Genomic DNA, 27,677 nt, shown 5'->3' on the forward strand with positions numbered 1-27,677 from the left:
GCAGCACTGACCCAGCGCAGCATGCGAAGGCACAGAGTGGGCTTCAGCCAGCCAGTCACACAGCACATGCTAATGAAAAACAAAAACCAAAGAATAAAAAAAAAATAACAAAATAAGACAAAATTGTGTGAAACATGTAACTACTACAAACACACACAGTCCAAAAAAAGGTGAGATTGAAATAGCTAACCTGACTGGTTAGGGGAGTGGCTCACCAAGTCCCGAATGGGAGGCATGCCTACAAAAAACAAAGAAGAAAGGAAGAACATTACAGAATTATTACTTCAGTAAACTAGCCCTTTGAAAACAGTCCCAAATCCACTCATTACCTATTAGCCATCCCCTTTTTCTCAGAAAAGGTCCATCTCCCAGTAAAGAGCCCTCTCAAGCTCACTGACAGGCCCTGCACTGGGCTGAGCACCCCACAGGGAAGGGACCCACAGCAAATCCACCCTTTGGATTGAATTCTGAGCAACTCTGCTGCATTTACTAAACACTGCCACTACTAGTTAGTTTTTATGCACTTGGCATTTAATGAACCAATTTAACATGTCCTTAATTTTAAAACTTAGATTTCTATAAAAAAGAGCAAGATTTTATAGTCATAGAAACCAAAACCAGTTAATTTTTGACTGTACTAACTTAGACTTTCTGAGGTCAGCCCTGAAGCTGAAGCAAGTCCTTACCAGGTCTCTCAACAGCACACTTTCTCCATGTGAAAGTCATTATTTTGGTATGTGATTTTAGCAAACAAATAACTAAGTAGGGTCCAACTCTGATTTACCCTAAGTGTGCAGAGCAAAACTTCACTGGCCACTCTGATAACTTCCTCCTGAGTTTCCTATAGACAGTAAGTTAATGCTTGAAATTCACCAAGTTTACAACTGAAGATCACAACTGTTACATTTAAGGCAATGTTTCCTAAATTAAGTCAACCTCCATGACTACTAACTGCAAATCCTAACTGCCCACTTCTTCCCTTACTCCTACAATAACCAAGGAAACCCCCTAAAGTGGTAGGAACAGTCTCTTGCTTCCAAAGGCTCTGGCTATAACTACTTTTGCAGCTGTGCTGAGAGGATGCACAAGGATAAACCAAGACCTGCTTAAGTCCATATAGGAATCCAAGTCGCTGGAGTCACACCAGGAGACTGATGGTTCTCTCCTGTTTTGTTCTGTCCTACAGTGGTAAGCCATTAATGCTGGCAAGTATTTTAGTTCAGTGTATAAATAATTTCATTGTGGAATAACCACCTGACTATCCTGATGTGTTACAAAGCAAATACAGACACAGGGCAGCACTCACGACCTTCCTTTCATGTGGAGTTTACACAGGGGGGGGGAAATTTCAGTAAAGCAAACAACTGAATTGGGTATGAAAATGGTCTGCTAAAGAGCTACTTGTGTAGTCTTCTTAAAATAACCATCTTGTTACAAGACTTATCTCTTTCTCAAGTACTGCATGGTCTTCATTAAAAAGATATGTCGAATGTTAAAAAAACAGCAGGGAAAAAGCCCCAAATCACAGGATTATCCCTTCTTAAACTTTACTTCTAAACAAACTAGGTTAAATTTCAAAACAGAAGATGGCTGCTCACACAAATCACAAGAGATTTTTTTTTTTTTTGGCCCATTGATATAATTAAAAAATTCTCCAATATCGAAGATTTAAAAACTTACAGAGGCAGGGCAACGAAAGGAATACTTCAAATTTTGCACGATTTGTGTTCTCTGACTTTGACAAAGCACCCACCAAGCAGCTATAACCCCACCCCGAGGTCTGTCAGGGAATGGCAGGTAAAACTGGAACCATTACCATACCAGCAGTTTTGACTGCAACATTTCAAGCTACAGTTTTTCTTTCAGCCCTAAAAAAATAGATCAATCCCAACATCCACTAAATAGTGCTTTGAAACAGCCAAGAACTTAAATCGTCAAAGATGTTCTGTTAACCCAATGGCCTCTATATGGATATTCTTCCAATAGGAAGGGATCTACAGTCAAACTTCCTAAGATTTCTCATTTCAGAGGTAACGAGTACCTAGAAGCTGCAGTTGGAGACAGAAAGAGGAACCAGGGAGAGTGAATGAATTAAGACAGAGAGGCTAACGATACCACTACTTCTTTTCAGATACCAAGGTGTCAAAAGACAGTAAGTCCATTAAGTCACTCTTGCAAGCTGCTGGGCTATTGCCACCTCCACATTACCCCACAGGCAATTCATCAGACCAGACTTTGAATCAGTTACAAAAATTCAGCGTGGAAAAATTATTTTCTTTCACATTCTCGTCTTAACTACATTTCTCAAAGAACATGACAACACACCCAAACTAGACATTACCCCCGGTTATTTGAGAGGAAGGAGATTTCTCAGGCATAGAGGTACTCGGGCCCCAAGCAAGGAGACCCTGGCTGCCCATCCCCACGTGTGGGCTCTGGCTGGGACATGGGAAGGCCATGAGCACAGCACACACTGGGCAGGGACTCAGCAGGATGCTACAGACAACACACACATTTTCTTCAAGACGGGAAAGGGATTTGGTCAAATTTTCTCACACCTAAAGGCTTCCAGAACCTTTTAGTTACCAACTGGACATATTGAGATATTATTCAAATAATTAACACATTATCCAAACCACAGAACTCCCAGGAAAGCAGCTGGCTCAGGCACTCAGGCCAGCCCCATGGCTGCACCGTGTGGGGCACCCCAACACCTCCAGCCGAGGGGTTCTCCAGCTACACCAGCCCAGTACCAGGAAGAATGAAGTAACAAATGGAAACCAAACTAGTTAAATATTGGGTGGGCATTCACAATCAGGAAATGAAGGGCAGTATCCTCAAAAAACCCTCTGGACACAGTGAGAAGGTTTAACAGGTTCTATAGACAGTAATACTTCTTAGATGAGTTTACACGTGGATTTTATCAAAATCACTACTTGCTGCCATCCAATTAGCCCAGCAGAGGATATAAGCTGGAGAAAAAGTTTCATCTTAGAAGCAAGTATATGAAATGTGACATCAAACCTGACTATAGACAGGAAGAAAATTATACAGGTGAAGTGAAAGATAGAACTGCTTAAAAATAGCTTCTTGGAATGGTAAAGAGTTCTATCAATATGTTACAAAATAATACTGGAAAGTAGTATCAGAAACACTCCTCATGGGGGATATGGATAAACTGCTTCCAATGCTTTGATTGTTTACTTTCATTTTAAATACTGCTTAATCAGAACAGCTCAAAATTTAAATAAAACTTGAAATATCAAGGCTATTTTCCAGAAACCTTCTCTGTAAAGTCTGTGCTGGGAGTCACATCCTTTGCTATGTAGCATACACTACTTTTGAGAAACACTAGGAATTCAGTAAAGTTTCAGAAGAAACTACCTGCAGTACATCATCACTATGTGCACATTAAAAAATATGTCCAACATATTGTTAGGATACACCAATACCAAACTCCTGTGAAAATCCAGATCCCTGCAAAGAAAGTTACTTTTTTCCAGCCAAAAATAGACTAAAAAAAAATTCCCTGAACTGCACGCTAGTACGTCCACTGAACAGCAAGTTATGCACATGTAACTGGTAAGTGTACTACTCTTAAAAAGACACTTGAAGAGAATGCATAACAAGCCAAAATAATACAGGATAATTACAATTAAATAGTAATAAAGGTAAAGGTCGATCCATTTTGTAAGACAACCAGGCTTCAGGTAAATTAACACAAAAACTCTGACCTAACAACAAAAATCAATTCTGATATTCTGAACAATCTGTACCCCAGCTGTAGCTCTAGACGGGAGGAAAAAAATATCTTGACATGCTGTTCAGAATGCTCTGGGAACTGCCCATCAGGCCCCTCCTTGAGAGACCAATATATCAAAACTGGATGCAAAAAACATGCTTCAGAGCATGACCATGCTTGGATCACTTGTAAGGATGAAGACTGGAAATTCAGAACACAGCAGTGGTCACACTGGCTCCACTATCTGTTCAAACAAGGTATGTCTACTGTAAACCACTGGCAGCAACGAGCAACTAAGATGTCTTAAGTTTCAGTATGAAACTTGCACAAAGATGGCTGAAACCATCCCATAATATTTAGCTACAACACATGAAAATATCTCATCACACTACAGCTTACATTTCAAGTTCAAATAATATTAGCTCAAGTATCTCACTGATAACTGGATTTAAACTATTGGATTTGAGTTAAAGGAAAAGAAGGTACATCCCCCTCACCTGGCTGTTTTTTGCTGCTGTTCGGCACTTCTCCGTCGGTCACTGGCTGGTTATTTGTGACAGTGCTGCCTCCTGACTGGCCGTTTAATACTTTAGGAGTAGATCCCAGGTTTGCAGCTATACCAGGTAACTGCTGACCTCGTTTCAGAAGCTGTTTCTGTTCCTGGTGTCGGAATCGTGGTGGTACTTCACGAGGAGGGTATCGAGGCAAGGTCTGCTGCTGCTGACTGTTGGCTGTGGCCCGCTTGGCATTATTATTAGTGCTGGTTACTGTGGAAGTGCCGTTAGAGGTGACAGGCTGAGGCTGGCTTACACTTGTCTTTGTTTGTTCTGGCACTACCCCCACCCCCAAAAAAAAGAAAGTTGGACAAAGTTATTCATCAGAACAGCAACTTAAAAAAATGAAGACTAAGTCAATATTCTTAGATGTGCTTATATATTCTGTAACTGCAGCATTTTTTCTGATCAAGTTGCGACTCGTTCCCCATTAAAAGCTCTATTACCCCGTCATCACACGGCTCGAGTGGCACAAACTTATCTCAGTTAAAGTATGCTACTACTAACATTCTTTCCATAGCTTTTTCTGACAATCAGCACTATGCCAGTTTACTTTGGCATTTGAACTTTATTAAAAAAATATTTAAGTACCAAAAAAGATATCTTACTCCAATGGGAAACGGAAGCGTTAGGCACAGAAAGCTGCGATGGTCTCGCACAAGGACATACAGAACACATCGTTTAGACTTGCCTGCTTTATCAGCCCTAACATCCAAAGGGGAACACATGGGCATGAACACACGGATGCCTGCAAGCCAGCCTGTTGCCAGCAGGAAAAGCTGATAGCACAGGAACGCTGTGCACAGCTGGGCAGGATGGTGCTGGCATTGATAAAATGCCAAATGCGCCAACTGCAACTCCACATTATCTCTTGGTTTTGCCAGCACGGCCACTTCAAGGCATGATGAAGGGCAAATAATTTGCAGAGGTCAACTGCGAATGAACACACCAAACTTGGATGTTGAATAAAGGAAAATCCACAACATCCTCAACCCAACACCACTGCAAATAGGACAAATGCCAAGGCAGTAGGAACAGGGGTGTCCAGGTGGAGGTAACTGGTCGGTGAACCAGGCTCAACAGAGAGTAAGGAATACTGAGAGCTGGTGCTGCTGCCATTCATGCCAACCATTGCAACAGGTCAGCTGTACTTCCAACCCCTTACACCACTAATATGCTAATGTACTTTTTACATTTCCTGGATGAGATATCCATAAAACGTGTTTACATTTACTGTGGAACTTGCCAGGATAACTCAAGACCCAATAGTGACCTCCCTCACCACTGACCTACCTAAGGGTTAAGTCACCATCTCTACTCAGAGCTCCACTACATGTAACTGGCAGTTCGAGAAGTTACTGAAAGGGGTTTAATATGTGCAGCATTCCTGCTGCTAACAGCAAGGGTACTGCTTGGTAGCACAACTCCCCTGGCAACAAACATCTGAAGAGGCTCCTACTGGCTTCAGGTCCCTGCTTCCTCAGCAACACAACCCTTCAGGTCTGGGCAGCCAACAGGGAAAAGGGACCAGGTGAAGGACTCACCAACACAATGTTTCACTGAGAGGGAAGAGTTCAGGATGCAGCTCCATGAAACTGCTTCAATGGCATGTCTATGGTGCTGACAGACCCTGGCAGAGAAGGGAACCTGTCTGCTGGGGATGAGGGAAACCGGGGCAGGCCCTGCTGCTGGGGACCAGCATGGCCTCTCACTCAGCTCCACCAGCTGAGGCAGTACCCCAGGACAAGTCAGGTTTTAGTTACTATATGCCTGCATTTATTTTCAAGAACAGTTTTTTGCACACTGGCAGCATCTAAACACATGACTTGTGGGTTAAGAGCAGCACCTTTACACCTCTTCCCTGCTGTGTGCCAGCTAACAATTCCCTGGCATGTCAGCAGCAGCAATACTGACATTACAAGACTCAAAATGTCATTTTCTGGGGCTTTACATTTTTGTTTTGTTTAGTTAAAAGACCATTTTATCATTCAGTTTCAGGAACACGTAATATAAACAAAAAAATGAAAACAAACTCCTCAAACTTTTGCTTCTAGAATCAGTTTAAAAACTCTCAATGCTACCTATAATGATAATTTTTTTTAATTTCTACTGTAATACACAGTTATGTATTTTTAAAAACACAAACATGAAGGCCTACAGAATAAAGCGCCACCTAAGAATCAGCAGCTGAGCTGTGTTTTAATGGAATATTATCTTGAGGCTCCTTAAGAAAAGTAGAAAAGGAGAGCTCCTTGTTCCACAGGTGGGCAGGGAGGCCTCTGGCAGTAGCTGGGGGGGGAGCAGAGCCCACCTCTGGCCACCCCCAGCTACCGAGCTCAACCAGAGCTCTATTTCACAGCTGACTGGAGAAGGACAGAACTAGGGAGAGGAACGGCCCAGACATAAGTCAATTTAATGGACAGAGCATGGGGAATAGAAGGTATTCAAAAGCTATTACAGAAATTGGCAAGTTGATAAAAAAAAATCACCCACGTCGTATCAGATTCCATCAACTGAAGATGTTACCCATGCTAAAAAAGGAGGTAACTCAGAGCAGACTCCTTGCACAATGTTTTGATGCATACAATGTGACAATAGATTATAATCAAAACTGAATTCCACAGAAAACAAAACTATTTCCGTTTATTCCTTTTCAAATTTCCTGGTTTAAAAAGAATTAAAATAACGGAAAATGACTCAGTCTTTGGGGGGATGTTTTAGCAAATCGCCAAGAATCAGTTAACAAATTAATGCCTAAGCACTTAGAACTGTTCTGTGGTCTAGGTACTGCAACAAGCTTTGAAATAAAAATTATCCACATACCACAATCTAAAAACTACTGCCCAAATCTTGACCTTCTGATTTATCAATATGCCTCCTGCTGCAACTGGTTCACACCAAATACTCTTTACAGTTTAAAGCTCAGTTCAGCCTACACCTAAGCTGTGCTGACAGTGATACACAGAACACAACCCTTCTTGCAGCCAGGGTGTCATTATCAAGCCACAAAGCAGTTGTTCAGCAATGGCACCACGCAGGGACACACACAGATCCTTCAGTCTGTTGCACCCTGTATTTAAGCTTTCTCTTTTTTTTACTGACAGCTGAAGTGGAAAGTACACCTCGCTAGAAGAGATCTTTAATCCAACACAGAACACTCCATAACATGGTCAACGAGATTCACTTTTCCTGCACTACTGCTTCCATCCACGTACGATTGCTACTCTCAGATCAGTACAAACATTTTTGTATGACACTTCATAAGACATCCAGAGCAGCAGTAGCATGCTTAGGGCAGCACTGCAAGGCAGCAACATTCATACTTTAATTTCCTAAATAAAGCTACTTAAAGACAAAGTGCATTTTATCACAGAATCCAATGGACTCACAGGCAATTGAATCACTTTCGACTATTAAAAAAGCCAACAAGTAAACAAGCTCCTCTCTGCCAGGCAAGCCCCTTAGCTATGACATGAACAAGGCTTCACAAACAGCTTAAGAAAATTATATTTCTCATATATTCTATGCATTCATTTCCATAGCAAATATGGAAAGTCCTTCTACTATGATCAGCAAACTAAATAGCAATCTACCAGATAATAGGCTAATCCTAAAGAACATACAGAGTTTACATTTGTATGCTAATTTCAAACTGAAATGAATCTGAAGTGCAACAGAATTTCCTTGCTTTTGCTTCCCTAAGTACCACAGAACAAGTTTTAAGCTATACAATTTACCCGGTCCAACACTTTTGGGTCCACAACTTCTCAGAAAACTAAATAACACATTAATATTCCAATATGGCTACTATAAATTCCAACGTCCCTTAATTATTATCTTAACATTTTAAATTGTTATAAAACAAGTTGCTTGCTTAATAGAAGTTTGTTCTGCACATCAGTATTTTATTTTGAATCATATTAAGGCAGAAAATTAATATTTACAGTCTTACAGTCTATCACAATTAATTTACTTGACTAGCACTAGCAAGTTTACAGAAACGAATATTAAAAATGACAGATTTTCATAAAAAACAAACCTGCTGAAAACCCACAAAGCAGGGGATGGTGAAGTTACAGTTTACAGAGAGATTCCAAAGAAAGGCGCTTCCAACTTGTGTTGCTTTCCCACTCTGCAGATTTCATTAGAAAATGGAGGAGAAGCATGGTGTCATTTTACTGCTCCAGGAGCTGCCTGCCAACTCCTCCTGGAGCAGGGGCCCAGGGACTTCAGCTCCCTCTCCAATAAAAAAATGGCAGCTGTTTGAATAACTTTAATGCAGATGGAAAACAGTTTCTCACTCGCACAAAATCAGCGTACAAAGATCAAATCGTCTACTAAACCACACAAAGAACAGCACCAAGCTGTCATGTAAATGTTTCTTCTTGCTGCTGCTGAAGCTGACCGCTTAAAAATGTATTGTGCTGCTCCCTGCCTGCGTGTCGTGCCCCAAAGAGTTGTCAGTGCTGGAATGCTGAAGGGCAAACAGAGGAAGTCTGGCTTTCAAGCTGACACACGTAAGATGTAGTGCTAGAATTTTCGTTGTGGAAAAATGGCCGCAGCTGTAAGCTCAGCTAGCTGATCTGGAAAATATCTAACTGTTTGCCAATTCATTAACCCCTGCAGGTCCACACAAAGGTAAGCTGTGTGCCATTCCTGGGCAACTTTCAGAGCCAGCACTTCTTGCTCTGCTCATTTTGGCAATTTGCTTTCAAGATTGAAAAGCTAACATAACAGTTTTTCCAATCAGGAAAAGCACAGTTAGGCAAGTGAAAAAAGAAACACAACAAAACACAGAAGAGTTAGTGTATTCACGCAGTTTTGCTTCGCAGAGAAGAAAACGAGTAAGAAGTTTCCAAGGTGGGAAATATGAGTCAAAGATTTCAATTCCACACCCAGCTATTTTTAAAGGCACTTTCCATTTCAGTGGTTGATTCAAAGTTTATTCTGTTCTACAATAAAAGTAGTACTTTGTGCCTCTACCTTCTTCGGAGCAAGGGGAATTCAGAACTGAAGACCGACAGATGTTTTCAGCTCTAGCTTGTGCAGTTTTGTAAAGCACAAAAGCACTGGGAACAACTGACACTGGCACCAACACCAACATCACTGTTCACATTTCATAAATTACGTCACAAGGGTTTTATGCACATACATTAGAGCATGTGCAAAAAGGTATTTCATCTCACAGTGAAGTCTCATTCTGCAGAACTGCGCCCCAATTACTGACATGAGCACATACAGAAGAGCTCAAACACTCTGAAATCACATTTACTTTGGAGCTTGGCTTGTCATTTCCTACTCATGGCCACTGCAGTTTGCAAAAGTCTGTTTTTAGGGGAAATTCAGGGTAAATGCATCGATTTGCCTGTCTTTAATAGAACTGACATTAAACACAGAAAAAGTATGTATTCTGCCAAGCTGGAAGGAATACCACAACAACTGACAATTCTCCAGTATTCTCAACAAATAAGGACTTGCAAATTATACTTTTATTTCCTAAAATACCTGGCACAAGAGCACTTGGAGGGCACTTGTCGAAGTACAAATACGCCAGCTGCTGCACAAAGAGAGAAACCTTCTACTTTGCAACTAAATAATTAATTCATCTCAAACTCCCATGAACTGCCTCTTCCCTTTTTTAACAAAACCAGATGTATAAAACTAGACAGGTTAGAATATCTGAAATCCACAGGAATGACACACATGCATTTTTAATGGCAATACTAGAGTATTAAAGTGTTACTTGTACCAGAAACACTTATATTAGCACCATCTTCACAATTTTCATTCCTGGTCCTGATCAGGAAAAGCAAATCAGCACTATTAGCCCCCTGAAAAGGCAGTCTTACAATTTCACACAGACACTGGTAGCTACTTCAGCAGAACAGCAGTTTCTACCGTAGCTCATACAACATTTTGGAGCCATCTGAACAACGCTTAAAAAGAAGAAATGACCTCTCTATACACTGTAACCTCCCTCACCACTTAACCAGCTACTTTTCTGAAAGAAGAAACATAATTCTGAATTATTTAGAGATCCTATACTCTTGTATTTTATCTTCAGCTCATGCACAGAATAAATTATTTAAGACATTAACGTGATGGAAACTTGGAAACTAATGAAACATTAATTTGCATCCTGAATACAAGCAGGCAAAACTGTTGAAACAATGAAAGAGCTATGTGCAACACAAGCAACAAATTTTGTTCCTGTGGCAAATGCTGCAACAAGTTGTGGATCTGAATCCCATGACTGTCCTTTAGAAGGTGCCAGCTGGCGTGTCTTTGACAACTCCCAATTCCTGCTAAACTTCCTGAAATATCATTTTAATAATAACGTAACACTGAAGCTGGAACGTTATGCTTCCATCAGTAAACATTAGGCCTCCAAGAAGAAAATAAAAAAATAAATTATAAAAATTGTAAGAAAAGTATTTACTCTGTCCTTCCAAAGCAAGGTATTTTCTTTCAGTTTGAAGAGTACCAGCAGGCAGCCCACTGAGCAGAACTACTGCTCCTGTCTTCATGCTTTTTTCAGCCTTTAGCCTTTGCAGCCTAGTCCCTGATGTGACACATGGATGCCAGTGCAGCATAAGGACGTAGGTCAAATGTTCATTCAAAATGGGTATTATTTACAGCAAAATGCTTTAGCATTCTCCTTCTTCACTATATTTTCAGATACATTTTATTATTTCAGATAAAACCATTTTCACAATTCTTTAAATCTGGTATATTGTCTTAGGAGCCTTACAGCAGGAATAGACAGAAGAAAACAAAAGCTTAGCCTGTACTTTAAATGCAATTCCATGCACTGCTTGAAAAAGGGTGCTTTAAAAAACAAGTGAGGAGTATTTATTAACTCTATTACTCTTCCAGCACTTTTGTGAAGTACCCAGTCCTGCACTGAAAGACAAACAGAACTCCCAACTGATTGCAGTGACCAGAGTTAGGCTGGGGAGGCCAGGGCCTCCTGTCAGTCCAGTGAGCCCCCTGGCCAGTTCTCTACACAGGCTGTCAGCTTCCATGGCAGGCATGGGCACAAAACCTCCTGCAGCCACCCGGCCCTGCAGCTCCCCCTGCCCCCACCCTGACCCTGTGTGCCCAACCCCAGCCTCTGGGGAGCACAGGGGAGAGACACCCCCCCAGGACACAGGGCCAGGCTGTGCCGCTCCCCCCGCACAGCATCACCACACACCAACACCTCAGCATCCAACTCACTCTACTATTTTTTTTCCACTGAAACACACACAGCAAAGTCCACACTGCACTAAATGGACACAAAGGTGTCCCCCAACACTGGCACTGCAGCCCTTGGCAGAAGAACTGGCACGTGTTTTCTGCAGAGAACCTGCCTCTCCCATCCCAACCACATGCCAACGAGGATGCTCCTTCCAACACACCCCTCAGCACTGGACACTTCCATTTGTTTCTCTGCCTCTTCTCAAGCACAGTATGTCCTCTACCATTTTACTACCTTCATGCCAGAACAGCATTTCAAACACGTTTTGATTCTTCCAAGAGTAATTGCATCTCTGCTAAGCAGGGCTTCTCAGCTCCAGCTTCTACCACTGCTCAAGTATTAAATTAAACCAAATGTTCCCAGAAAACAGGGATTCAGCAAGCACTCCACATGATAATTTATGCAATTATTATCCACTTCCCAACTAACAGGTCATGTGCTAGAATTAAGAAGAAAGTGAAAAGAATCTTTTTTTCCCCTTCATGGAAGCCAGCTGGAATGGAGATCTGCATAAACCCAGTCAGAGTACCTACAGTGTTCCCAGCCTGCCCCTGGACACTGGAATTACAGCTTTTAGACACCAACATCTCCATCACTTCGTCAGGATGAACCCTCCACAGGCAACAGTTAAAACCAGATGTGCCCATTACTCGTCTATCAAGAGTTCCCTACCCCAGCTGCACTTAAGAGTATTTGGAAATTAAATCTCAACAGATCCATTATGTGGATCTATCCAGACATGGTCATACCGGAAGTGCTGGAGTGTTTGTACACTTGTCAAACACGGGGAAAAAGGCAAATAGAGAAAAGAACCCAAGGCATTATGTATATGCCTGGTGCTGTGTGAGTAACTAAGAATGGAAAATAGGAAAAACAGAAGGCTCCAATCCCTGGAATAAACCCTAAGCCATTACTCTTCTAGTCTTCTGTGGTCACTGTTTGAAAAAAGTGCAACTGAAGTTTGAAGGATCCCATATTTCAGTTTGAGAAGATTGTTCAGGTGACCTGTTTGATTCAACATCTTTTAAAATGCAGAAATAATATACAGAATAGAAATAACTCTAAAGTAACTTACCTTTGATTTTTTGTTCAATGGCCTAGAACAAGAAAAAAGAAGTGTCAGCGATTTGTGCAGATAAGAGAAAACCCACATGTGCACCTGCCACTCCATAAAGTAACATTAGCTGTTGACTTTCCTCTTTTAAAAATGTTTTAAAGTTATTTAATTATCTACTTCAGAGGTGCCTCTTTAACCAACCCAGGCCTGTTATTCCTCATGCCTAGAAAGCTGTTTAAATGTTATAGAAGACAAAACTAATTTGAAAGATAGCTACATCAAACAGACTGAATTAAACTTGCAAATTAAGATGTTTGAAGTGAGTTAAAACTGTGCCTGGGAGCAAGGAACCTCCCTGACTTTTATTGCTGAATCCAGCAGGGCAAGAGGGAGGGACCTAGAAATTTAAAGGAAGTGAGAAAGTAAATTTAAAAGCTTTAAGCCTTTTATTTCCAAGATTCAAGTGGTTACACCTGTGATACAGCCAAGGTGAGAAATCCATCAGAATAAAAATTTATCACAGGATAAAAAAGGGGAGAGAAACATTTATTGTATGGAAACAGACCTTAATTGTGTGGTTTTAACCATAAAACAGTGAAGCTGACTTCATAAAGGACCTCTCAAAAGAAAAAATCAGTTCTTTGTAACTGAAACTTGAGTTTTCATAATCAGGACTTTTTAAATGCACTGTTGTCAAAGCAAGATTATATTAATTTTATATGGTCATTTTGGTTGCTGTATATAACCCAATTCAATTAGGATACTGCATATACTCATAGCATGCAATAAATCTGCAATAATGCTTAAGCTATGATTGTCTAGAATTCAAATCATGAGGAGAAGGAAAAAACTGTGTGTGAATGAAAGAAAAATGTATTGATTCACTGATTTGATGCACAACTTGGGTTCAGACATCAGCACTGTCAGGGCTGACTACTGAAACCTCACTAATGACTCTGCAGTGCTGTGGCCTCCCTTCCCTTCAGGAAATCAGGAGGATACGAACAGAAAACTTACACTGTCCAGCAGTTCAAAATGCAGCCTCTTGCACCTACGAAAGCCTGAGTGTTGGCTTTTCCGTTTTTTATTTATGGTCTTAGAGATTGCTAAAAATAGCTGAAGAGTGCAAAATCTCTTCTGAAGGAAATCCGTTCTGATGCACCAGCCACTGGAATTATGAAAGCACAAATCAAGCCAACAGCTTGTGGAGTATATTGCTCTGACTACCCGTGGCACCCTAAGAAATCACTGAAGAGAAAGGGCTGCAGGACAAGGCTACTTCCTGCAAAACTTTTATTTTTAGGCAATGGTCTGGTCACTTCCAAAAAAATATTCATGCTTTTATTTCTTCTACAAACTTCACTCTCAAACATGGCTCTTCAGACTCCTCAAAATAGTAAATTTTCAAGGAGTCAGCTAAGAATCACTCGTTTAGAAGACTCAAATTCTACATGTAAACAAATTTCTTTCCCATTACAATTTTTTACTAAAAAAATAATTCAAAGAGGAAAATTATAAATTTAAAATTGAGGTCCAAAAATTATTATGCAGCTTGGCTGTCAGCTACTGCCAAGAACCTCTCAGTCTGAAAGAAAAGCAAACACCTCTCTCCTCAGACCACTCCTCCAGCACTATTTCATTCAGCTTTGTTGCAAGATTAGACATACTTGATTTTGCACAGATGCACAATGAACACTTTTATTTAGGCCAGGAAACAAGAAGAGGTGACTACTGATTTTTTTTTAACTATATGTATCTAATATTAATTAGTGGAAAAAAGACAAACTGTTAAACAGGTTCACTTTGCTACTGCCAGTTAGCACACAAGCCTGAAATGGACATGTTTTTAAAAAGATTTACAAGCTCCTCTCACCCATAGGGTCAACATTTAGAATCAATGGCCATCACTAATATCTTGACAGGAAACAGGAATTCTCAAGTGTTGACAAGCATTTCTGATGTTTCCATCCCAGAACACCTCTGCTGCCAAGATTTTAATTTGTATCCACCTTCCCTAATGCAAATCATGTTATGACATGTATATTTCCATACTAAAGGGTAAGAAGATAATTGAAGTAAGGATACAGCTGGAAGACATTGTTTTAAAAAAAAACTGGTAGTTTTATTCTACTAATAAGTGTATTAACACTGAGGAAGTTTTCAAACTTGAAACCATTTCAGCTGACAATCAGGAAAAAGAATGGTCATCTCAGAAAAACATTTCACCTCTGAAAAAACTGCACACAAAGCCAATTCAGATGTCTGGTACCACTGAGTAACTGGCAGTACATTTAAAGCTTAAACCATTCAATTAACAAGAAAATACTTCTGAATGACAGAAGCTAAAGGAATCTTTAGTAGTGATGAAAGATAAGTACCCACTAGCACAGGGGTTTATTTTTTAATGTTCGCTCTACCTTTTTTTGAGCAGCTTCCTTCTTCTTCTTGTCTTCTTTTCTCTTTTTCCTTTCTTCCATCAACTGTTCTTCCTCTTCTTGCACTAAATCCCTGAACCACACAGTTTGTAATTAACTCTCCCAAAATACAATCTGTACACACTTAGATTCATTTTAGAACAATTATTTCACAATGACCCAAAAGGAACTGGGGAATTTTACTTCTAATTGGATAATATTTCTATAGGGACTATGAACTTCCACTGCAAGTCACAAGTGACAAAACTTTAAAGGCAGATGCAGTGTCAAGCTACAGGGAAGATTTTTTTTATTTCCAAAACTTCAATGAAGGCTTAGAAATTTCATTCAAGAAGCAGCACGAATTCAGGTATTATTTAACCTTTACCTGCTACTGTGAATTCTTATGCCCCTGAGCTCTCTCCCCACACCTCACCAGTGTCCCATACACTGTGCTCTGACCCAGTGTGACTGCACCCAGGCATTGGGTCCCCCCACAGCTACCTCACCGATCTCAAACACCACCCCTGCCAAGACACAACCAGCACCCACACATCTCCCTGCCTGAGCACTGAGCCAATTCAGCTGGCTGTGTATCTGCATGAGACAAAGGGCACTTGAACTACAGGAACATGAGCTGAAGGGCACGGTCAAGGCAGGGCTTTCGATAGCAGAGCAAATTCAGAGCACATTAAAGGAGTGACAGAAACGTAACTTGGCAAACATGGAAACAAAACCTGTTACATTAATTTAGGCTAAAACAGAAGGCTCAGCAAAACACCACTTTCCAGATTATGCTATATTATCTTTTAAAAAGAGACTTCAGTAAAGGCAGGCCAAAACAGAAAACATGGAGAGTATAAAAAGCAGGAAGAACTGAAGACATGCAAGCACACTTGCAAGCTATCAGGGCCAGCAGGAACTAATATCTCATACAAATTTAATGATAACAAAAATAAGTTTTTCTTTAAGGCCATGCTTGGAGAGATGACAATGAGAACTCAGCACAAACACGACGGACAGAAGAAACTGTGGTAACTGGCAGACAAAAAAGCATTTGGGCTTATGATGCAAAAAGCTCGTGACAATATGGAATGTGCAGCTGAAGATCCGTTAGCTGTTTCATACATGAGAATAAAAACAACTGCTCACAGAAAGAAGGACTCTGAAGTCTAGGAGGCAACAATACTGCTGAATATAAAAATTAAACAGTGGCCTCAGTTTGCTTTTGTTAGCACATTAAGAGGAGAGGGAGCCTACTGATATTCCGTTAGTTCAAAATTTGAGATCCAGAGAATAAAGTATTTCTGAGTACCAGAAAACCTACTTGAAAGCCTCTTCTTTGCTATTTCAGGGTCAAGAATGTTTCTCAGTTCAAAAGCTTGGAAGCAATTGGCCCACAAGCCCTGACCACAGTCAGGTGGACGAGATTAAAAAAATAGGTGGAAAATATTTTTCCAGACCTCTTTCAGAGTGTGTATCTAGGTCACACCACACACCCCTCTGATGTTCTGAATCCTGCCACCAGCTCCACCACACACCTACCCTCTCGCAGGGCAAACCACGTCCTCCTTCAGACAAGTCCTAATTTTTATGACACTTGGAATGGGATGTGGGAACAAATTCCATGCATCTTGAGTAAGTAAAGGAAGAAGACCCCAAATTTACTCTTTCAATAACCTTCAGATATTAGTGCAAGTCCTCTGAGTTAACGTTCTCTGTGTAACTGGGGCTCTCCCAAACCTGAACACACTTTCTGTGCCACCAACTGAAGTGACAAGAGGTGCCTGTGTTCTGAGCTGCTGTGCAGAGCTCTGGGCAGCACAACTGATCAGTCACACAGCTAGTCACTGCTGAAAAATTAAAAAAAGGCAAAAAAACAAACCCGAGAAACAACTGATGGAAGGGAATTTACACCCGTTGGTGACGAGTGCCCTTGTCTGGTGTCTACCTCTGAAGTTCAGCTTTGAATGTGAAAAGCCCTGTTTTCATCTTTATCATGCTTTCACATACTCAGCAAGGCAGAACAGGAGATAGTTTATTACACTGTAACTTTGAATGTATAAAAATCTCCTTTAAAAAAGTTACTCTCAAATGAGGGCAGGATGACACATGACTGCACATACTCACATTAACAAAAATAACATAACCTGGTTATACAAAACTTTGGTGGGGGGACAGGAGCTAACAATGTCAATCAGAGGCAGCCAATACAGGGTTTACTTCTGCCTAGAAACACTGGACTCCTTTTTCACCCCAAACTACCTACAAACCTCCAGTTTCATAAAAGAAAAGAAGCAATGCCAACAGAATACAGTAAAACACAAGACACTCCTGAAGTATTAAAACTTGCCTTACTTATATAGACATACAAATACTCTGTTAATTCTATTTTTAACACAGCTCAAGTCCCATTCAAAATGAGTGCAGGCATTGTGGTTTTAAAAATTTCTTTTTTTTTTTAATCTACATGCGATTCCCAGTTCCCAGTTGCCCAGTTCCACTGTGGCAAAGTCATATAACCTCCTTGCTTTTTAATTAGGCAAAACAGCATCTTAGGCACCTGCCTCTCACTGTAGGTGGTGCCACTGTAAGTAATACTATAGAGCAGCTCATCAGGTCTGTCTCTTATCCAGCAGCTTATCCTGTTTTGCATTCCAGATTATACTGCCATTCCCTTGGAAGAGGCGAGTCCCATATCACTGCTGCCCTTCTGAGTTCTACCTTTAAACTTTCAAACTAGTCTTCTGTCTCCTTCCAAGACTGTTCAGCAAGATGTTGGAAACTGTTCTCCTCCCAGTAGAGACCGTGCCATAATAACAGTACTTATAGTTAAATTTTGAAGTCTGTGGCCACTTGGTTATTATTAATACTAGTTTCAAAACCAATATTCCAATACTGAAAAATTTCAAGTATTATTAATATTAGTTTCAAACAAAAGGAGCTATGGTAGTAGATTCACCGAGATCCAAGAAAGGCAGTCCTATTCCCACTGTCCTCTTACATACACATAAATACTAATTCAGATTTGCCCATTAATTCATCACAGCCTAAAGGAGAACTCCTGAATTTCCATCTCTGACAGCTGAAAGCTCACGCTTCCTTTATTCTCTCTAACACATTAATATACGACCCTCTCAACAGACAGCAAAAGAGAGGATTTATGTATCAGATTCCAGTACCCATTAGAACATACAACAAACAAGCTTCATTTTTAGTGCTACTCCTTGAGAAACAGAAGTGTTAGGGAGTATTTCCCATTTATCATCTTAGACTTTAATAGCTACCTACTCCTGCTAAGTGCTCGGCACTCTTTGCCACTCTGCGTACAAACTACCCGTAGCTTCACGTTACTTTACAGCACAAAACAAGAAACAATGTGGGATCCCAGCCTCATAGACATGAGACAAAGCCAAAAAATGAACAACTTTTCCTGCTGGGCTTTTCCCTACATCTGGGCAGACTGACTCCATGGACCTCTTGTGGCACAGGTGCTGGTGGCAGCAGGCCTGGTCTGTCAGTGGCCAAACAAAAAGCAGTGACTGAGAGCTGTGATTCAGAACGTGAACATTTAACCAGACTTCTACTATTTCCCCTATCAGCCATCCAGCTTTCACTAAAACACACGTACAGGGAATTTCCTTTTCCTCCCATATAATTGGATTAGCTTGCTCAAGGTTAAATGGTCTTAGCAGAAATGCAAACCCTATTGTTCAATTTAGATCAACTGAAAATAAAATATCCACATCACAGAATTCACGTGAGACTGGAGCTAAGGCCTTCAGCTGAAATAGCTTAACTTGAAAGGTGCTTTATTTTCAAGTGAGACCAAATGAACATGGATCTTGATCTCAGGATACTGCATGTTTGATGACGCTGAGAATATATAAATAGAAGCTGCTATTATCTGCATAATTTTTAATAGACTGTCAGATACACCTTACCATTATTTACGTTAAATTGTTTGTCTCTATTTTTGTGTACCTCAACAGAACTCTTATTTATATAAGGGGAAACAAACCAAACAAACTACCAAAATTATTTACTCAATAAAGCCATTTAAATAAAAAACAAACAAACAACAAACAGCTAAAAAACCCTGTACTTTTTAATCTAGGACAGGTATCACTTGGGCAAGACAAAGTGCCCTGTGATTGTCTGATTTTTGATATGAAGTCTTTCACTTCGTTTACTATCACAATCAATGCCATTAAATGAAGTGCAGCTACGTTCTCACTCTTACAGTTAGCATTCATTACTGCCTCTGTCATGAGTTTTGATAGTGCTAATTTTATTTTTGTATGGCTTGATGTATTCGGCTTGTCAACTGGAAAAAAGCTGTAACACCCAAAACGTAAATGTTTCAGGTAGTATTTACATCAAATAATATCTTATTTATTACTTTAATTATTGAAAAAGTTCTATTAATCTGTAATTTCAAAAGCTCCAGCTTGGCATTGTAAAAATAACTGGGCTGAAATAGATGTATTTAACCCCCACTCTTATATTTCAGAAGAGGAGAATCAAGTACATCCATATTTTCCCTGGAAGACACACTGAGGATGCAATAATTACTGTTTGTGCAGCACGCTGTCTTTGCTGTTACAATACACAAATGGGAAACACGTTATGCCACAGCAAAATTACAATTCCAGTCACCTCACTGAGGAAATTATGGTTACAAGAAGAATTCTGACACAAATTAAGAGCTAGGACACAGCACTACGTTATTACGGTTTTGAGCTCAGTATTTATCCCTGAGTGGAAGTGTACACTACTTGCACACAGCAAATTTTACAGCAAAATAAAGCAGGTCACCCTTCACTGTTACAGCCAGCCCCTGGTGTCCACCAGGCCTGGGCTCCCTGCACCACAGAACTGTATCCCTCAGGTTGGCTCTGAGGGCCAGCACTGACAGCGACAAGTGCCCCTCCTCCAAGGGGCTGAATGCCACCAGAGGCACAGGGCCAGGTGTGCCAGGCAGACACATCCCCAGCCCCTCTCCAGCCCATGAGGTGACACTGCCCCACAAGATGGTGCTAGCACATTCTAAAGACACTGCTTCCAGCCCAGCAAATGCTTCCAGAAGCCTTGAGGCTGGGCAGGGATTCTCCCAGTGGCATGGCACGTCGGCCTTCCCTTGGAGCACTTCCCACAGTGCAGCCCGTGCTGGGGCCGTGGGCGTCCTTGCTTGGCCAGCCACGCTGAGCACCCTGAGCAACCAAGCACGCCATGGGTCCCAGCCACCCCGGGCAGGGGGGGCCTGGAGAAGGTGCTGGACAAAGCAGGCAGTTAAACACCAGCCAGCCTCTTACAACCTCCACATCACTAGCTGATGAAGAAAAGTTATTTATTTATCCATCTGTTTCCCAGAAGGACGTGCATCATTTAGCACCTGGACTGACAGCAGGGCGACACTGATCCCATGGCTGCTGCTGACCCCCAACCATCGACTTCTGCCTCTACTATTAATGGATTTTTACCTTCTACCCATTTACTACTTAAACATAAAAGTAAGAAATGGATTGTGAAACCACCCTACAATTTTCAGTGAAAAATATATAAAATAAATTTTGGGAAAAATAAACCTTTCCACCATCTGCTTTTCTTCTAGTTATAAATTAACTTGCAATGCTACAGGTGGAACACTGCCAGGTAACTACATTTAAGTATCTGGAATTGAAAGACCTTTTAACATTCTGCAGACAGAAACATATATGCACATACACCCTATGGATCCAACCCATGAGACTCTACGCAGTCACTCAAACATCCTGCTGAGACTTTACATTTTGGTATTTTTTCTGTATTCTGACCTACGAGCTCTGTAATCTTTAAATTTTTTTGAAAGTATGCAATTACATATAGGTGTCAATAAAAAAAAAAACCTCAGTTTCTATTAAAAAAGCTAGTTTTTCTACTAAAGTATCATTACACAAGAATCAATCATAAAATGTGTATTTTGATTAAAAATGGATCCTCTGATTCCTTTAATTACACTTCCCACAGAGTCCCATACCTCGCCAAAAAGAACACTCACCCTTCAAGTTTATGGGACAGAAACAAGTACTTAAGTTAACAAAAAGAAAAAACATCAAAAAAACAACTCCAAAAAAACCCACCAGTGCCTTAAATGGAAATTCTCTGGCAACTAAAACGACTCAGCATATTACACAGGAGCAAAAAAAGCCTCAGGCACCGATAACAAAACAAACCCACTTATTTACAGATGTCATGTGTGTGTTAATTCTTTCCAGCTATTAACCTATAGAAGACGTGCTGCCAAGCTAAAAATTGAAACAATTACTTCAGTGAATAATTAATTAGTAAACGTGTGTCAGCTACTTTCTTTTTTTGCTTTTAAATACCTCAGTCTTTAAATTATCACCCTCAGAGTGAAGTGAGAGAATTCTAGCTACCATGTCTACCACTACCAATCACTTGGAATACACTCATCTTTCCCATCATCCTAGTACAGATGCTTGAGGAACAGAACTATGTTCCAAAGTACAGGCACTATAAATATGCCATAGTTCTGGAATAATATTTATATTTGTTTTGCCCTGAAGTTTTGTCTGAGATGCTCACTGCCACACAAGCATACAAAAGACAAATCTCTCTCCCAAGAAGTTTATCATCTGAACACACAAGCCTTCAGTAGCTGCAATAAACAACCCCTATCTTCACTTAACAAATGGGGAAACAAAGAAAATAGATTAAACTGCTTCTCCCTAATCACGCTGGTCATGCAGGATATCTGTAACAGATGCACAAACTCAAAGGATTGCCAAGTCCAGCATCTTCACCAGCAGACTGCCCCTAGACTGCCTCAGTCCCACTACAGCAAAGTCAGGACTCACACTACTGCTCCTTGGGTTTGCTGCAAGACTAGAAAAACATAAGGTAAATGCAAGTTACCTTATCTGGATAACCTGACAATTACACACGACCTGAAAGTGTGTGTAGAGGAGAAAGGAATGCATAATTCTGCCTGTCTCTAAAGGTCTTGAAAACCATGAACAAAATGCTGCCACTTTGCAATAAACCCTTCCAGTTTGATAGCAGAAATCTTCCCATAATACGTTTATAAGGAACTGCCCCCACCCAAATCCAACAGAAAACCAAGTGCTGAAACACCAACAGAAGCGGCTCCATTTCTCAGTCTCCCTGTGTCTCTGTCATTGAGCCACTTCTTTTTTTTTTTCCTACAGCAAATAAGGTAAGTCTCGTGGAAATACAGTGCTTATCCTAACATGGAAGAGTAAAAAAATAATAATTAAATTGTATAGTGACTTAGTAGAACACATGGATGAAATCTAGAGGTAAATATGATTTTAGGCAAAAAAGTTTGCTCTTCAAAAACACAGACAGTCTGCAAGCAATGCAGATGAAATCTCTGGAGTAGAAGCACAGGTGAATGAAAGCAACGTGTGAGCCTTCCCTACAATGTGCATGCTCCTGAAGTGAGAGTCAAACTCCTGTGTTCCAAAAAAGCAATGACAAGCGTATTTTAGATATTTACCTTCTCTCAGTTCCACATAAATGAGGCAGGAAAGCCCTGTTCACCAAACAAAATTAAGAAGTTATTAAATCAGAAGAACTAAATGGTGATTTTTACTGCTCCTGATTTCAACCTAATTTGAGTCTGACATTTCTGCAGTTAGTCATGGGCAGGCTGACCAGGTGACATTTACTTCTGACATTATGCCACAATACAGGGTGCAATGGCTTCACTTGCATTACTGTCACAAATCAGGCACTACACTTGTTTTTGAGACCAGGAACACTTGCGCAGGAGTAAGCATAGGTGCATTTTGAAGAGCACACAGGTCAAATGAAGAGTCTTTTTAAAAAGGCCAAACAAGCCAAATTGTTAATCCTGAATTTAAAACAGTAACCACTCCACCTGGAAAAGCTGAAACATTTTTCCCATCACAAATCCACAGCCCAGGCCAATATTCACAGTAGGATATTTGCCACTCATCAATTTATAAGCCTAAACTCCAAAGGTGCCTTCAGATAGACATGAAACAATATCAATATCCCAGAGACTTTACAGTCTATTTATATACTGTGTGATTTTAGATTAGGGAAAACTGTAGCATAGATCTATTTGCCTTTCCCAGGAAAAGATATTTGCTCTTTTACAATTTGACTAGGTCACTGCAAATTTAATAAGACTGTAAATAATGACATTAGAGAAAGAGCGAGGGCTATCTGTTGAGTTCTACAACAGTAAAACAATTAATCAGGCATGGCACAGTTTTATCAGGCTATGTGCTCACATGATGAAAACTCCCTCACTAACACAAACCAGTTAAAATACATGTTTCTGAAAACAACTGGTATAATAATAGTAGAATCATAGAACAGTTTGGGTTGGAAGGGACCTTAAAGATTATCTAGTTACACTCCCCTGCATGGGCAGGGACACCTCCCAGTAGCCCAGGTTGCTCCAAGCCCCATCCAACCTGCCCTTCAACACTGCCAGGGATGGGGCAGCCACAGCTTCTCTGGGCAACCTGTTCCACTGTCTCACCACTCTCACATGAAAGAATTTCCTCCTCATGTCTCACCTAAATCTCCCCTCTTCCTGTTTTAATCCATTCCCCTTCATCCCATCCCTCCCTGCCCTTGTCCCAAGCCCCTCCCCAGCTTTCCTGGAGCCCCTTCAGGCACTGGAAGGTGCTCTCAGGTCTCCCTGGAGCCTTCTCTTCTCCAGGCTGAACACCCCAACTCTCCCAGCCTGTCTCCGGAGCAGAGCTGCTCCAGCCCTCCCATCATCTTTGTGGTCTCCTCTGGACATTCTCCATGAGGTCCACATCCTTCTTATGTTGGGGGCTCCAAAATTGGACACAATGCTCCAGGTGGGCTCACGACAGCCAAGTAAAGGGGGAGAAAGTTCACTCAAAAGCAGTTCTGAATCTTTTAAATGAACAGAACAGATACCTCTGTGTCAGAAAACAGAGACCCCCTCTGTATCAGAACCTCCTCAGTGCCCCTTGCTCTGTCCCCAGGCTCCAGCTCTACAGTTCACTTTCACTTCGTGTCACTCTCTGCCACGCCTGCCAGCGTGGCCAGAGGGCCATAAACGTGGGGAGATCTACTGACTTACTCGGACTTGCACCAGAATATTGCTTTGAACTTAGCACTCTGTCCACCTAAATGACATGGTTCTGGCACCAGGTCTGCACTGAGTCAGCACTTGCCACAGAATGACAAGGATTTAATTTTTCTTTTTTTTCCCCCAGCACTTTGGCACCTTTTGGGGACAGAGGTGTAATTTGAAAAAATTCTCATTCTCCAAAATAGGCCCATTTAAACAATGACCTTGACACTGGATTGAAAAGCAATATGCTCATCTGAAAAGATTCCATGTATTTCAACAGCAAAACGGGGAAAAAACTGTTTAACTGCTTAAGCATGTTACCAAAAAAAGGAAGACACACACACTGACACTGGGGGAAAGCCAAGCAGTTTTCACAGTATAATCATAAATCAACTTGGAAGTTAGAGCCTGATTAGGCATGGTAAATAAGAAAAAATGCAAGATACCAGAAACTCATATTCTATCAGTTACACCCAAGGTTTCTGCACATTTCAAACAGCTCTAGTAGAAGTCCACTTAAAAGTTTGCTACTAAAAGTCCCTTCAAGAAAGTAGGACAAAAGCTGAAAACAAGAATGGACACAACAGAAAGAGGCAGGTATTTGCTAGAAAAACACCAACCTAAAGATAAACAGTGTGGAAGGAATAACTTCTAAAACACAGAAGTGATGTGAGGTACTGGCACAGAATTCTCAACATCACTCTTAATTCTCTGCTCTTGAGCTAAGTAATGTAAAAAAGGAACCACCCATTCTACAAAATTCTCAAATAAAGCCCACACATGAGAGAGAAAATCACTGGCTTCAGCTCCTCTGGGAAAAAGTGGCAAAAACCTAATAGTTACATGGCAACATTAACATTTATTTGGGTTCAAAGCAAGCTCCATGCCAAAACCAACTATTTATTGCCTCCTAAAAATACTTGCCTGAACTGTACAGGAAAATCACAAACAAACCCTTCATTATTATTATTTTTTTTAATTTATTGTTTATTGTTAGGTACTACAGCCTAGGACAGAAAACTAAGTTATTTTTCCCTTCAAAGACCCACCCTACTAAAGAAACCCTATTATAGAACCTGATGTTGTTATTCTGCAAATGAAACCATGCTAAAAAGGTGTTTACACTACAGAATTAACTAAAATTGCAGAGATTCCTCTATGCAACAGAGCAGCACGTTTTCAAATTCAAGGTTGTTTTTTTTTTTTAATCCTTACAATTAACATGAGATTAAAGCTCCAGATAAAGCCCACAACGATTTCTTAGCCCAAGGCCAACTCTTGCTCTGAACTGTAAGAGGGAATTTAAATGAGTATCTTACCTGCTTAGTTTTCTTTCAACTTCTTTGGTAGCTTTAGCTTCCAATTCTCTGGAACAGAAAGCAGTGGTGGTTTCCATGTCAACAGGAATGCAGCACAAAGCAAAAGATCACGGGGGATGGTGGCCGGGGCCGAGCTCCGTGCGCGGCGCGGCGGGGGGAGAGCGGAGCCCGCCGAGGAGCCGCGGGGCTGTGTCCCCAGGCCAGGCCGGCCCCGAGCGCGGCCCCCGCCGCCATCCCCGCTGCGGCCCCAGCCCCGGCCCGCCCCGGCTGCCGGGCCGAACAATACCGAGCGCGGGAGGGCAAAGCTCAGCTCCGCCGCAAAGCACCGCCCGGGGCCAGCGCCGGGGCAGCCCCCCCGGGCACCGCTCCGCGGGGAGCCCGCCCGGCCCCCGCCGGGGCACCCCCGGCCCCCCCGCCCGGCAGGGCCGCCCCGGGGCTCCCCCGCCGCCCGCCCCTCCCCCGCCCGCGGCGGCCGGACCCCCTGGCGCCAGGGCTCGGCGCGCCCGCCCTCCCGCCGCCCCGCCCCGCCCCGCCCGCTACCTCATGTATGTAAAGTGCTCGGAGTCCGTCCCGGCGTGGCTGCGGCCCGGGCCCGGCGCTGGCGCGGCGGCTCTAGGCGGCCTGGGCCCGGCACTGCGGAGCGGGAGGGCCCGGCAGCTGCAGCTGCAGCACCGCCGCCATTTCCTGCCTCCCAGCCCTCCGCTCCGGCCCCGCCGCACAGGAAGGGGAACCCTGCCCGGGGCGGCACTTCCGGGGCGCCGCGCGCCCCGACATGGCGCCGCAGCAACCGCCCTAGCAACGCGGGGGGGCCGGGCGGCCGGCCTGGCGCGGGGGCCGAGCCGGGGGGGCCGAGCCGGAGGGGCCGAGCCGGACGGGCCGAGCCGGGGGGGGCCGAGCCGCCCCGCCAGGCCCCGGCAGCAGCCCCGGCCCCAGCCCCCTCCGCGGGCAGGGGGCTCCGGGCGGTGACGGGCGCCGGCCTTGCCCCGCGGGTGCTGTGACCGCCGGCCTGGCCACCGCGTCCGCACGGAGCGCGGCGCCGCCGCTCCTGCTCGTCCCGAAACACACGCAGTTCCAGGCGCTGCCCGTGAAGGATCCCGCAGGGAGGCCCGTGGCGTCCCGAGCGCGGCGGGACGGGCCGCGGGCACCACACGCGTTTGCACGTGGGGCGGCTGCTGCTGCTCCGCGCAGCTCTGCTCGGGACATCGGGGCGTCAGCGCCTGCTGGGACCGGCGGAAAAGAGGCGCTCATGTCTAAGGAGCCGTCCCAGAGGAAGACCGGCCCTTATCCCTCCACGGGCTTTATTAGGTTGAGGGAGGGAGCACCTGCAGACGGAGCTGTAGTGGGATTTGGGGGAACATAAAGCTTACTCTCAAAAGTGCACAGAGATATTCTCACTTCAAACACGTAAAATGAAGAGCAAATAATGTATGAGCCATGCTCTGTCTTACCGTGTTTCACTTTGTAAAAATATCCCAGAAATTAATTTAGAAAAGTCAAACCAGTCCAACGACTGACAGGGAATAGTGGGAAACAATTAAGAACAATAATGTAAAGAAAGAAAAAAGCTGAGAGCAGACAAAAATCCACAGTAAAATTTTCAAGTGTTATTATGGGCATCAATACAACACAGCAGCTTGCAGTGCTGCTTGTAAACTCCGGAGGTGGTTAAACATACCTGCCTTGGAAACAGTCTGGCTGATTTCTGCTTCCAGGATAAAACCTGAAAGGGGCAGGTGAGCCCTGTCAGCAAACAGGACAGCAGCAGGGAAGGGGCTCCTGCTTGGAGCCTGAGGAGGAGCCATGGGGATGCACCCTGCTTGTGGCTGCATCTCTGCAAGACAACCTCACAGACACTTCTTCACCCACCTGAGCTCTGGGTACCTGCTCCCTGGGGGGCAGGTGGGTTTGGTGCCCAGCAAAGCTGCCAGGGGGTGGCTCCTGCCGGTGCCACACGGCTGCTCTGCCAGGGAATGGCTGATACTGCATGTGCCTGCAGACTGCCCAGGAATTTGGTTTTCCCAACCCCTTTCCACCGTTCCTGTGAAATTAAGCACCACCCCGGCTGATGGGAGCTACTGAGCAAGTATTTTTGCTGGCATAGGGAAATCCTTGCCCCCTCTTTGCATCCAGCTTCCCCATTATCACGAACACCAGCCCAGTTTCTGTTGGCCTTTATTATTCTGATTAGTGCTAATGAAAAAACGATGCTGTTTTATTGACCTGTGAAATAAATGGAAGCCCT

The 27,677-nt window shown here is 42.7% G+C and overlaps 1 protein-coding gene across 7 annotated transcripts in view; it reads right to left on the bottom strand.

The window, feature by feature from the left end:
- The window catches only part of TNRC6A (trinucleotide repeat containing adaptor 6A), a 48,175-nt gene extending 22,017 nt beyond the window's left edge, over positions 1-26,158 (bottom strand). For 2 of the 7 annotated variants that reach the window (XM_051631712.1, XM_051631710.1), the window contains exons 1-6: positions 25,976-26,158; positions 25,436-25,483; positions 22,530-22,565; positions 15,011-15,101; positions 12,612-12,633; positions 4,240-4,575 (exon numbers count right to left, since the gene is read on the bottom strand). In XM_051631712.1, the coding sequence (XP_051487672.1) occupies positions 4,240-4,575; positions 12,612-12,633; positions 15,011-15,101; positions 22,530-22,565; positions 25,436-25,483; positions 25,976-25,980 (538 nt within the window). In that variant the 5' untranslated portion in view covers positions 25,981-26,158. Of the gene's footprint in view, positions 1-190; positions 239-4,239; positions 4,576-12,611; positions 12,634-15,010; positions 15,102-22,529; positions 22,566-25,435; positions 25,528-25,975 lie in introns of those variants that run through there. The other 5 variants (XM_051631708.1, XM_051631709.1, XM_051631711.1 and 2 more) reach the window with 5 other exon arrangements.
- Positions 26,159-27,677: the final 1,519 nt, after the last annotated feature.

This window comes from Apus apus, chromosome 14, assembly GCF_020740795.1.
Source record: "Apus apus isolate bApuApu2 chromosome 14, bApuApu2.pri.cur, whole genome shotgun sequence".
NCBI classification, from domain to species: domain Eukaryota; kingdom Metazoa; phylum Chordata; class Aves; order Apodiformes; family Apodidae; genus Apus; species Apus apus.